The following is a 13482-nucleotide window of genomic DNA, read 5'->3' as shown; positions in this document are numbered from 1 at the left end:
CCAGAGGTTTCACAAATGTTTTCCATCACTGACCTTGACTATTAAAATAATTAGTCTAATAAAATAACACTATAAAATGTGATTTGTTAAATAAGACAATCTTAATCTTAATTTAAGTAAAGACTAGAATGCAGGTCAGTTAATATTTTAAACGGTATTCATTCAGAAATCCAGATCAGGTTTCAAATAGCCAAAAACATACTCTGTGCTTTCATTAACAAGCTGTGAATTTTTTTTTTAAGTAAATAAACTAACTAAACTGAGAAGTAGTGATTGTCTATCAGTATGAAAATTTTATGTAAAGTAGGTGCAACTGAAACACCATCCTCAGCATTAAACTTTATGTCTTGAGAACTGAATTATGGACAGGCTTGTGTCTCTGACGTGCTCAGATGGATTATTAAGCAGAGTCATGTCTTCATTTATAAAAGAGACATGTGCCTGTTGTAGAGTGTTTCTCAGTGATGTAACTGGTTCAATACCAAAGCAGGAGAGATTTGGGTTAAGCCCAAGGCCATCTTTAATTGGGATCACTCGTCTATGCTAATGTGTGTACAGTTCTCAGAAGAAAAGAAAATGTATTATTTTTTACAGGAATACATTTACCTCTACCCTCTATCAACAGGGATCTCATATATGTATTTGCTGCTTTTTATGATAGTGCAGAAAAACAAATAAACAAAGGTGTCTTCAGTTCACAAATCAGTCATTTGTTTGGGAAATTTTACTCCACTGCACTGTGTGAAATACAGCTTCAAAACTTTAAAATATTGTAGAATAACCTAATAAAGGATTGAAGGTCCCATAAGAGAAGTGATCAGGAGATTATCATTATCAGTGTTCAAAGTGTTGGTCTGTCAACATCTCTGCAAACCAGCATGTAAAACAGTGAAGATTTTAATGCCTGCTTAAAGGTTTATCACAAGAGCACACAAGCACACTCCCTATGGAATTGTTCTATTGGCTAGAATATAACAAGTAGACCTGAAATATTAAAAACAGGAATGTTGTTGGAAGGTGAATTGCCTTTTTTTTGTACAGTGACTGTTCACTTCCAACTTTCACATTTACTTCCTGTTTATGGTGTGGCCATGAGACAAGCAATATGGGTATTAATATGTGGAAAACAGATATTTTTAATTGGAGCCATGTAGTCCTAGTGTCACACATTTGTTGGGATTTGCATCTCCTCATCAAAATCTGAATTTATTGCTCTAAAAATCTGTTTATTGTATGGTAAAGTATTATGGTTTATTTAAATATAGAAATATAAATTGCATATAAATATAATTTAATTATATGAATTCATATAAATATAATTTAATTTGTATATAAATATAATTTCTTCCTTTTAAATTGAGGCAGGCACTAAAATTTTATATCATTTAAAATGTTACAGTTCCATCTACAGGAGATGGCTCTAGTGGATTAGTGACAAAAAGCTCAAACCTGAAGGAAATTCTTTTAAATGTGCTCATGTATGAGAATATTATCAGAGAGAGTGCATCAGCTGTGCATGTAATATTGGAAAATATAGTATATGTGACAAAATGTCAGAAATCAAAAGAACATGTCCAAGAACATTTGTCCAGAAATTTAGAGTTACATGCATGCAGCAAGTTAGTTTATATAGGCCAGTACAGTGGAAAACCCAGTATGTGGTAGGTGATGAACAGGACATGCATCATGGGAGCAAATTTCCTCTGGTTCCAAAGTGGCATTAAGAGCAGGTATTAGGTTCCCCATTTGCCTTCTAAATTGTCTAATAATGTACCACATTCTTTGTCCAGTGTTTTAGCTGTTAATCTGCGTTACCCCCTTCCATGGCTTCAGCTATATTTAGAGCAAATGTAACACAGTCCCTTCAGCTGCGAGCTCAGTAGCAGTTGTAGCTATTTCACTATACCATATCAATCATTCACCCCTGCAATGCTGTAAATAGCTTTGGGGTGTCCTGAAAATGTGCAGCATGGCATGGTAGAAACTAAGCCTTTTTTCTTGTACCCGAGTAGAAAAAGGTACTTGATTTGTGTCTGCTGCATCTTACAAGAAAGGAAAAAATAGAGAGAGAATTAAAAAAAAAACCTCAGGTAGTTTAAACTTCAGGCTTGATATATATTAGTATCATGCATGTTATTATGCTAAAGCCATATGAGATACAGTTGTATAAGCTCCTATAGATATATTTTTCTAATGTATTTAAAAAGTGTAAGGAGTGTATGCACTCTGATGTATAAAGTGCACAGAGGGGAGAGACTGGGGACTGGAAAGTCAGGTGTGGTCACTGTGCATAAAAGGTGGTTTGTATTATGTTTTGTAGCATTTACTGTACTTGCTGAAGCCTGAGGATGCATAAAGCATTTGGAATGTACATAGAAAATGCATTCAGTTAGGGGAAAAATAATACATTTGTATTGTATGTAGTACAGAATTAATGCTGCATGCATGGCTTGATATTAACTGCCTTATTTTTTTTTCTCTGTAATGTGATCAGATATTTTGTCAATTTTTTCCCACCTGTAAATCTTTTGCATTTTGCAAAATGTATCTCCATTGATTGCAGTGGATTTAAACAGCCCAGAGTCTTTCATCTGCCTTTTACAGAAAAGGAAAATCATGTATCCATTTTTTATGAAATGAGTAACCATGGCAGCTCCATCCATCCATCAACAGATTCAGAGATTTGAATAGTCTTAGATGGTCTTGTTTATTTTTTTATTTTTCTACAGCAATATTAAAAGCAAAAAGGTTCAAATGTCGTCTGCTTTTACCCATATATTAAAAGTGTATTCTATTTATGGTGTCAGTTGCAGAAACCAGGTTTTAGGTATTAGGCTTTTTGTGGTTATGTAAAGAGTGGAATTAAACACTGTTCATGTGACTGACACTGCGAGGTTAGACAATGTGACATTTAACAATGATGACCTGAGGGAAGAGACAGTATGACATTTACAGCATATGAGATCTGCTAATGTCAATGCTGTTACAGGGTTCTTCTGGGAAAGCAACAAATCCAACAAGTAAAATCCGATTCCGTTCATATTGGGTAGTAATTATTATGTCTTTGTCTTGGATTTTGTTTATTTGATGTTATCAGTTTTTAATTTGATTATATTTCAATTATATGACTTGGAGTAAAAATAGGCAAACATTCAGTTTAGCCCTATCTGTCCTTCCATCTTCTCTATCCCTCTATATGATTATGATGAATTGGAAACTAAATTCAGATATAGCACAAATACTATCCTAAAGTTTACTATGTATAGTTACTTCCAATAAATGAAATGGTATGACGTGGCAAACAGCTGGATTCGATCCTCTGTTTTCTCATTCATGTTTGTTCCACAACTTTTCATGTTCCATGTTGCCTGTATTGTGCTTTGCTATTGATTTACTGTATGCAGTCTTGTTGTGGGTGCCATTTGCAAATTTATAAACAATTATTGTACTTTTCTATTTATGTAAATAATGAGGTACCCATATACAATAAAACGTATTCTAAAGAGTCACGCTTTCTTTTTCATCTTTAGCTATTTTATGCTGTAGGTAATGAAGAAAGCTGATTGTATATGTTGGGAAACATTGTTGGTTTTGTTGACGTGAGACCTTCTACTTTCAAACTTCTCATCGCAATTTGATTATAAAATACGAGACACATGTCCCTGTATACAGCTATGCTTTCGGTCTGAATTTGAAATAATTTATTCAACTTAGCAATCTCTATTCTCTTAAAATGACTGTTATATTATCAGTAGCTATGTTTCCATCCAAAGTTGCAAATTTAACGTATACGCAAAACCGGAATATCGCATAAAACATTTGCGAATAAAGCACCGTTCCCATCCAGTGAGTCGAAGAGAACAAATGCATTACTTCCTGATAATCTGGCGCCAAATATCAAAAAGAAAAATGAATTTGGTGCAGTAGGAGAAACCACTGTGGGCCTTTTTTCGTATATATAATAAATTATGAAAGGAAACACAATAAACGCGTTCATGTTATCTTACGTTCGAAGGCGGGAGCCTGCTCTTTGGGAATGCAGTCGTACAAGACAGTTCAGGGAGGTAATTATACCGAACCACTTTGACGACAGACTTTGGCTAAGTCATTTTAGAATGACCAAAACAACATTTCAGATATTGTACAACGAGATCGGTCCGCTGGTTAGTCCAGTTATGCCGTCCCATAGTGCCCCAGTTCCGACAGAATAACGCATTGCCATTGTGCTGTATAAGTTGGCCACATGTGCCAAATACAGAGTTGTGGGGGAGACATTTGTCATCAGCAAAACCACAGTTCACTGTTGTGTGTATTCTGTATGTCGGGCCATTTGTGCACACGTGATGAGCAACTACATAAAATGACCTCACCTGGCTGAGGCTCGTGAGATAGCTGAATGCAACGACACCACCCACCATGTACCACAAGTATATGGAGCTCTGGATGAAACCCATATCCCTATTTTGGCTCCCGCTGAGGTTACTTGAACAGAAAGGGTTGGCCCTCAATCATACTACAAGCACTCATTGATGATGCGTATCGAGAAATTTATTTGGTAAATGTGTTTCCAACGTAATTTATGCGCACGTCTTCTTATCGGATAAAGAATTTAGCCAACTCAACTGAGCACATAAGTTTTTTTATGCGCATTTGTAGAATTTATGCGCATCTTGGCATTTTCATCCAGCGTTTTTTTTTTTATGCAATAATCCAAAATGCGCATAAAAATAGGTGGATGGAAACATGGCTTGTGATAATGTAATGAGCCATTTAGTATTTAGAAGTCTTGATTGTGTGTGTGTGTGTGTGTGTGTGTGTGTGTCTGTGTGTGCGTGCGGGCGCACCAATTTTTGATTTGCTGGGTGTCAGTGTGTCTGTTGATCCCCTACTATTGAAGCTTCTTCATAGTGAAGGAACAAGGATTGTCCCCACACGAATGTGGTTGCGATCCCTGCACAGAAAAAGGCAAGTAGAACAGGATGATGGCAGCTTTTCTTGTCACATGCACAAATACACTACAATGACATTCTTTCTTCACATATCCTAGCTTGTTAGAAAATGAGGGTCAGAGTGCAGGGTCAGGCATGGGGTTAAGTGGTAGATTTGGCAGTGCCCAGGGTCTGAACTCACAACCTTGTAATCTGTAGCCCAGAGTGAGCCACCACTGCCATAATAGAAGCCTAAAACATTATCAAATGGTTGGCTGAGTACAGCTGGCCTACATTTAGTACAACATCACAGGTATATTGTTTCAGTTCCACGCTATAAATATGTTGTTGACAGATATTAAACAAAACCTCCACAAACATGGCAGTTATTTTTAGAAACCGTTCCTTGTTAACTGAGGTGCAGAGCCATTCATTCAAAACTGTTCCGCAAACATCCACATTCAGCTGGTACATGATGATGTTATCTCAGGTTTGTTTTGGTGGTAACAATAACAAAACTGCAGTGAAAGTATTAATTAATTAGATTAGCTGTAATCCCTATCATTAGGATTAGACATATTAAACAGTGAGACTCTAGTTGTAGCTGCAGGGGAAGGAGCAGCTGGTGATTTATGGTCATCACAACCATGGTTTATTAGGTTTAAACCCCTAGGTTTAGGTTGCTGCTTCAAACAGAACATCAGCTTGCCAGCAGTAACAACAACTGAATTAGTGATTAGGGATGAATTAGTGTCATAAACCTACATGCTGCTTCATTCATGTGATGAATGGCATATTCTTATGATACTGATGGGCAAAAAATGGTTTGGGGAGTGGTATTGATCAGTCCTGATTGAGACGAGACATCAAAGCAAAACAGCAGTAAAGGGAGGCAACATGCCACCCCACTAATACGCCAATAACTTTTTGATGATTGACATTAAAGCACAGTTAAAATGTCATTTCTCTTCACATGGACGTGCCAAGCAGTTCAGTAGCTACAAACTGCTTAAATGTTTACAGTTTAATGTTTTTTTTTATTGTCTCCAAAGCCTCAGCAGCAATGATATACACGTATCTATGCAATATAGCAGCACCAACCTTAACTTGTACTAAATACTGTACTCAGTTCCATAAAATACCTGTAAACGGGGATTTCCAACAACCTGTTTGATTTAAATATCAAATTTGATTGTATTAACATTTTAGGGTAGTGTGGTGGCACAGTGGGTAGCACTGCCAACTCACAGCTCCAGGGTCCCAGGTTTGATCCTGAGCTCGGTTGACTGTCTGTGTGGAGTCTCTGTGCAAGTTTTCCTCCTATTTCCCAAGAATATGCCAATCAGTGGATTGGCTAAGAAATATTACCCCTAGTTGTGAATGTGTGTGCAACCCTGATCAGGATAAAGCAGTTATTGTAAGTGAGTGAGTGTATTAACATTTTAGGCTAAACTCAAGTTACATTCTCTAGCATCAGAAAATCTAAGCAAGAAATATGTCTAAGTGGACTGAGGAATGTTTGTGACTAACTGGCAAAAGGCCTAGTTGAAACACTTTAATTAATTAGGCACCTTTGACTTTTTTTGTCAAATGAAAAAAGAAGAAGACTGTACTCTTTTGTACTCTTAGCAAGACAGTTACCTGTCAGTTTATTGTAACATCTGATTATTATCTTGGTAATGGCTAGCTAGCAAGACTCTGTATGTAACTATATGTGTATGTTTATGTACTCAAAATTTAGCTTCAGTGTACCAACATTGAAAGGGATGAGGTTGACATGCTAAAACTACATAGAACAAGAACAGATGCTGCTTCATACATGTACCCTATACTGTATGTATACCTACATGTACTATATTAATTAATTAATTAATAAGGATGCACTTTTCTTTTTTAATATTGTGTGATGCTATTTATATTCCAAATTGCTAAAGTCTAAAATTTCAAATTCACTTCATTGCACTCTGAGAACCTTGCCTAAACCAATTATGCAGCAATTTTTTTGAGGCAGCTATTCTCTAGGCAAGACCTTTCAAGAGATTCTCATTAGATATTCCATTTCTCCACAGGTTACTCATAATGTCAACTGCTCTCTGTCCACACTGAGGACATTTGGCATGTGGCCTCAGGAGTACAGTGCTCAGCAGGCAATTCCCACAACTGCACAAATTCATATGAGTCAACAGCAGAGTCAGACTTGATGCTAGTTGGCAGAATGCCTAATTGGAAAGTCAGTGTTAGGATGTGAAGCAAAGGTGGAAGGCTAAGTGGTGTGATTGATAAGGTTAGATAGATGGTGTGATTAAGCAGAGGCAAAAAGCTGTGAAAACAAAGTGAATTCAAATGAAAACAAAATGAAGGAATCTTATAATTCTTGAGTTTCCCAAAATGTGAACAAATAAGATACACTGCCCTCCACTAATATTGGCACCCTTGGTAAATATGAGCAAGGAGGCTGTGAAAAATTGTCTTTACTGTTTAACCTTTTGATCTTTTGCTCACAAAATTCACAAAAATACTCTGCTCTCATGCATATCAAACAATTGCAAACAAAACACAGATTTATAAAACTTTTTTGTTAAATATAGGTGTACAACAATTATTGGCACGCTTTTAGTAAATACTTTGTGCTACCTCCCTTTGTCAAGATAACAGCTCTGAGTCTTCTCCTATAATGCAGGGCCTTGATTTTGTGATCAGTAAACCACTTTTGTGTTGATTTTGATGTATGTTTTGGATCATCGTCCTGCTGGAAGATCCAACCATGGTCCATTTTAATCTTTCTGGCAGAGTCAGTCAGGTTTTCATTTAATATCTGTTGATATTTGATAGAGTCCATAATGCCATGTATCCTAACAAAATGTCCAGGTCCTCTGGCAGAAAAAGAGCACCAAACATTAAAGAGCCACCACCATATTTAACCGTGGGCATGAGGTACTTTTCCATATGGCTACCTCTCTGTGTGCACCAAAACCACAACTGGTGTTTATTGCCAAAAAGCTCTATTTTGGTTTTATCTGACCATAGAACCCTATCCCATTTGAAGTTCTAGTAGTGTCTGGCAAACTGAAGATGCTTGAGTTTGTTTTTGGATGAGAGTAGAAGGTTGTGGTGATGTAGGTGACTTCGGATTGTAGTTTTGGAGACTTTCTGACCCCAAGATGCAACTAACTTCTGCAATTTTCCAGCTGTGATCCTTGGAGAATTTTTAGCCACTCGAACCATCCTCTTCACAGTGCATTGAAACAATATAGACACACGTCCAATTCCAGGTTGATTCATAACATTTCCGGTTGACTGGAACTTCTTAATTATTGCCCTGATGGTGGAAATGGGCATTTTCAATGCTTGTGCTATTTTCTTATAGCCACTTCCTATTTTGTGAAGCTCAACAACCTTTTGCCACACATCACAGCTATATTCCTTGGTCTTACCCATTGTTATGAATGACTAAGGGAATTTGGCCTATGTGTTACCTCATATTTATTCCCATGTGAAACAGGAAGTCATGGTTGAACAATTTCCTGTTCCTAGTCACCCAGGTGTACTAAAAGAATGTAAAATATCAATGGGAATATACAGTATCTCACAAAAGTGAGTACACCCCTCACATTTTTGTAAATATTTGATTACATCTTTTCATGTGACAACACTGAAGAAATGACACTTTGCTACAATGTAAAGTAGTGAGTGTACAGCTTGTGTAACAGTGTAAATTTGTTGTCCCCTGAAAATAACTCAACACACAGCCATTAATGTCCAAACTGCTGGCAACAAAAGTGAGTACACCCCTAAGTGAAAATGTCGAAATTGGGCCCAAAGTGTCAATATTTTGTGTGGACACTATTATTCTCCAGCACTGCCTTAACCCTCTTGGGCATGGAGTTCACCAGAGCTTCACAGGTTGCCATTGGAGTCCTCTTCCACTCCTCCATGATGACATCACAGAGCTGGTGGATGTTAGAGACCTTGTGCTCCTCCACCTTCCATTTGAGGATGCCCCACAGATGCTCAATAGGGTTTAGTTCTGGAGAAATGCTTGGCCAGTCAATCACCTTCAACCTCAGCTTCTTTAGCAAGGCAGTGGTCGTTATCATGCTGGAATACTGCCCTGCGGCCCAGTCTCCGAAGGGAGGGGATCATGCTCTACTTCAGTATGTCACAGTACATGTTGGCATTCATGGTTCCCTCAATGAACTGTAGCTCCCCAGTGCCGGCAGCACTCATGCAGCCCCAGACCATAACACTCCCACCACCATGCTTGACTGTAGGCAAGACACACTTGTCTTTGTACTCCTCACCTGGTTGACGCCACACACGCTTGACATCATCTGAACCAAATAAGTCTATCTTGGTCTCATCAGATCACAGGACATGGTTCCACTAATCCATGTCCTTAATCTGCGTGTCTTCAGCAAACTGTTTGCGGGCTTTCTTGTGCATCATCTTTAGAAGAGGCTTCCTTCTGGGACGACAGCCATACAGACCAATTTGATGCAGTGTGCGGCGCATGGTCTGAGCACTGACAGGCTGACCCCCCACCCCTTCAACCTCTGCAGCAATGCTGGCAGGACTCATACGTCTATTTCCCAAAGACAACCTCTGGATATGACGCCGAGCACGGGCACTTGACTTCTTTGGTTGACCATGGCGAGGCCTGTTCTGAGTGGAACCTGTCCTGTTAAACCAGTGTAGGGTCTTGGCCACCGTGCTGCAGCTCAGTGTCAGGGTCTTGGCAATCTTCTTATAGCCTAGGCCATCTTTATGTAGAGCAACAATTCTTTTTTTCAGATCCTCAGAGAGTTCTTTGCCATGAGGTGCCATGTTGAACTTCCAATGACCAGTATGAGGGAGTGTGAGAGCAATGACACCAAATTTAACATACCTGCTCCCATTCACACCTGAGACCTTGTAGCACTAACAAGTCACATGACACCGGGGAGGGAAAATGGCTAATTGGGCCCAATTTGTACATTTTCACTTAGGGGTGTACTCACTTTTGTTGCCAGCGGTTTAGACATTAATGGCTGTGTGTTGAGTTATTTTGAGGGGACAGCAAATTTACACTGTTATACAAGCTGTACACTCACTACTTTACATTGTAGCAAAGTGTCATTTCTTCAGTGTTGTCACATGAAAAGATATAATCAAATATTTACAAAAATGTGAGGGGTGTACTCACTTTTGTGAGATACTGTACTTCAAATATATTTTTCTCATATGAATTCATAGGGGTGCCGATAATTGCTGCACACCTATATTTAACAACCTTTTTTTTAAAAAAATAAACCTGTGCTGTGCTTGCAATTGTTTGATATCCATGAGAGCATTTTTGTGAATTGTTTGAACAAAATATCATATCCATCCACCCATCCATCCATCTTCTACCTCTTACTCCTTTTCAGGGTCACGGGGAATCTGGAGCCTATCCCAGGGAGCATCGGGCACACGGCAGGGTACACCCTGGACAGGGTGCCAGTCCATCGCAGGGCACACAATCACGTACACACTCACACACCCATTCATACACTATGGATACTTTAGACATGCCAATCAGCCTTCCATGCACGTCTTTGGACTGGGGGAGGAAATCGGAGTACCCGGAGGAAACCCAAGCAGCTCGTGGAGAACATGCAAACTCCGCACACACATGGCCCCGGCGGGACTCGAACCCCAGACCCTGGAGGTGTGAGGCGACTGTGCTAACCACTATATATATATATATACATATGTGTGTGTGTGTTCACTCACACACACACAAATATTATATATATATATATATATATATATATATATATATATATATATATATATATATATATATATATATATATACACACACACACACACACACACACACACATATATATATATATATATATATATATATATATATATATATATATATATATATATATATATATATATATATATATATATATATATATATATATATATATATATAGTGGTTAGCACGTCCGCCTCACACCTCCAGGGTCCAGAATATATATATATATATATTCACTCTCACACACACACACACACACAGGGTCCAGAATATATATATATATATTCACTCACACACACACACACGCACACACACAAATATTATATATATATATATATATATATATATATATATATATATATATATATATATAGTGGTTAGCACATTCGCCTCACACCTCCAGGGTCCGGGGTTCGAGTCCCGTGTGTGTGTGTGTGTGAAAAAACACAATTTCTCACAGCATTCTTTGCTCATATTTACCAAGGGTGCCAATATTAGTGAAGGACACTGTATGTAAAAATGTACGATAAATAATGCTTATTGTTACTTTTGAACAAGAATGTGAGTAAACAGGTTTTTTGGGAATGTATAACTTACCTGAAGTGAACTTACCCATCTGTATCATTACCTTGTTGATATGCAGTGTGTTTACACCAGAGAGTTGATGAAAGTTTATTGTAGTTTGAATTACTTTCTTACTGGAAAAATGGTAAAATGTTTATTCTTATAACACAGCTGGGATCTGCATTGTGTATTGTCAAGTCAGAGCAATCATATTTAAAAAAAAACTGCTAAGTAGGAAGAGGAAATTGTGAGAGGCTGGGTGAGTTAGCTAGCAAATTTCTTAGCTTTCTTGTTTGGCAAATGAATGCATTGCACAGCTCAGTATTAACATATTTAGGATATGTCATGTAGCTTGTATTGACCTCTGGTTTTCAAATGGTATTTTTTTAAAGTTGTATTGAACTCTCTTTTGTTTTATGCATTTATTTTACAAATTAATATTAGAAATATCACTCTAACTATTTAAATGGATTTTATGTGCTGCTATTATGAAATGCTACTGGGAGTCACATTCAAACAAACCACATTTAAATTAATGTGCTTTTTAGTTTTTTCAATGTCCTGCTATGCAACACTAGTGTAAGAATTCAACAATAAAAATTTCCCTGCTCATCTACAGTTGTGCCCAAAAGTTTGCATACCCCTTGCAGAATCGGCTCAATCTTAATGCTTTTAACAAAATAAAAGGGATCATAAAAACCCCATGTTTTTTATTTAGTACTGTCCCGAATAAGCTTTTTCACATAACAGATGTGTACATACAGTCCACAAGTCAAGATAATAGCTGACTTTATAAAAATTACCCTGTTCAAAAGTTTACATGCCCTTGATTCTTAATACTGTGTGTTGTTACCTGGATGATCCATGGCTGTTTTTATGTTTTGTGATAGTTGTTCATCATTCCTTTGTTTGTCCTGAGCAGTTAAACTGCCCACTGTTCTTCAGAAAAATCGTCCAGGTCCTGCAGAGTCTTTGCTTTTCCAGCATATTCTGCATATTTGACCCCTTTCCAATAGCTACTATATGATGTTGAGATCCATCTTTTCACACTGAGGGCAACTGAGGGACTCGTACACAACTATTACAAAAGGTGCAAACATTTACTGATACTCAGGAAGGTAACACAATACACTAAGAGTCAGGGGGGTGTAAACTTTTGAACAGGGTGATCGTTGTAAATTGTTATTATTTTGCCTTTTGGGAGACATGTAACTCTCTTATTTAGTGTCTGTGGGGTAGTAGGGGTAGACTTCAAACCTACCAACAAGTCTGTTTTGCATAACAGTCTTCTAGATTTTCTAGATTAGTACATACTTCTGAATGTAAGGACTCGGTTGTAGATTTGAGATGCAGCTCATGTCATCGGTCACGACAACATTGGAATGCTTTAAAGAGAGAGAGAGAGTGCTTATGAGTGTGGTAAACGTAGCTGTTCATAAAATCACTAAACATTTTCAAGTTTGACTTGGAACCCTGGTGGACAGGGATGTTTTTGGGCTTTGACATGCCATCTATTGAATATCACATTTAATCATCCATATCCAGATGATAAGCAGATGAGTATGTGAACAATGCCACACACGTTGCAGCTGCTTCTGCATATGCATGCATAGTCATGCATCAAGTATAAACTAGACCCCTCTGCTCCCTGTGTCGGTCTCTAAACATACAGTACTGTGCAAAAGTCTTAGATACTAATAATAGATGTTTAATTTATGACTTCTCTCAACCTTTTCAACAAAAAATGAAATCTTACATAAAATGTTTGTCAGTAAGGAAAGTAACATATTGCATAATAAACCACTTTTAAAACAAACAAACAAACAAAAAAGTAATGAAGGCTGTTGGGTTTTAACCCTTTGTTAAAAAAAGCAAAAGGTTATCACATCAAATTAATCAAACTCTAGTTTATTACGGTTTACTGCTCTTTATAGATTTTTTTTTTGTAGAAATGTAATTTTCATTATTTTGGAATGCATCTTTGGTTTACAACATTTCTTTGCATGTGCCTAAGACATTTGCAAAGTATTGCATGATACTGACGTGAATAAAATCTTCAGATGTTACAGTGGTCATGAACTGTTCAAATGTTACTGTGGTCCGGAACAGCTATAGTGGCAGCTTTTGCACTTTGACCAGTTTGCACACTCAGATTAATTCTGCTGAAGGCATGTAATCATAAAAACATTTTCTGAAAAAATT

The 13482-nt window shown here is 37.5% G+C and overlaps 1 protein-coding gene across 2 annotated transcripts in view; it reads left to right on the top strand.

Annotated features, from left to right (window-relative positions):
* Positions 1-10611, top strand: part of kcnk12 (potassium channel, subfamily K, member 12) — a 35156-nt gene extending 24545 nt beyond the window's left edge. The window contains exon 3 of one of the 2 annotated variants that reach the window (XM_053620657.1): positions 10334-10611. In XM_053620657.1, coding sequence (XP_053476632.1) covers positions 10334-10472 — 139 coding nt within the window. In that variant the 3' untranslated portion in view covers positions 10473-10611. Of the gene's footprint in view, positions 1-4869; positions 6284-10333 lie in introns of those variants that run through there. The other variant, XM_053620656.1, reaches the window with a different exon arrangement.
* The last annotated feature ends 2871 nt before the right edge of the window (positions 10612-13482 follow it).

This window comes from Ictalurus furcatus, chromosome 3 (genome assembly GCF_023375685.1).
Source record: "Ictalurus furcatus strain D&B chromosome 3, Billie_1.0, whole genome shotgun sequence".
NCBI classification, from domain to species: Eukaryota; Metazoa; Chordata; class Actinopteri; order Siluriformes; family Ictaluridae; genus Ictalurus; species Ictalurus furcatus.
This window is presented reverse-complemented; position numbering and strand designations above follow the sequence as displayed.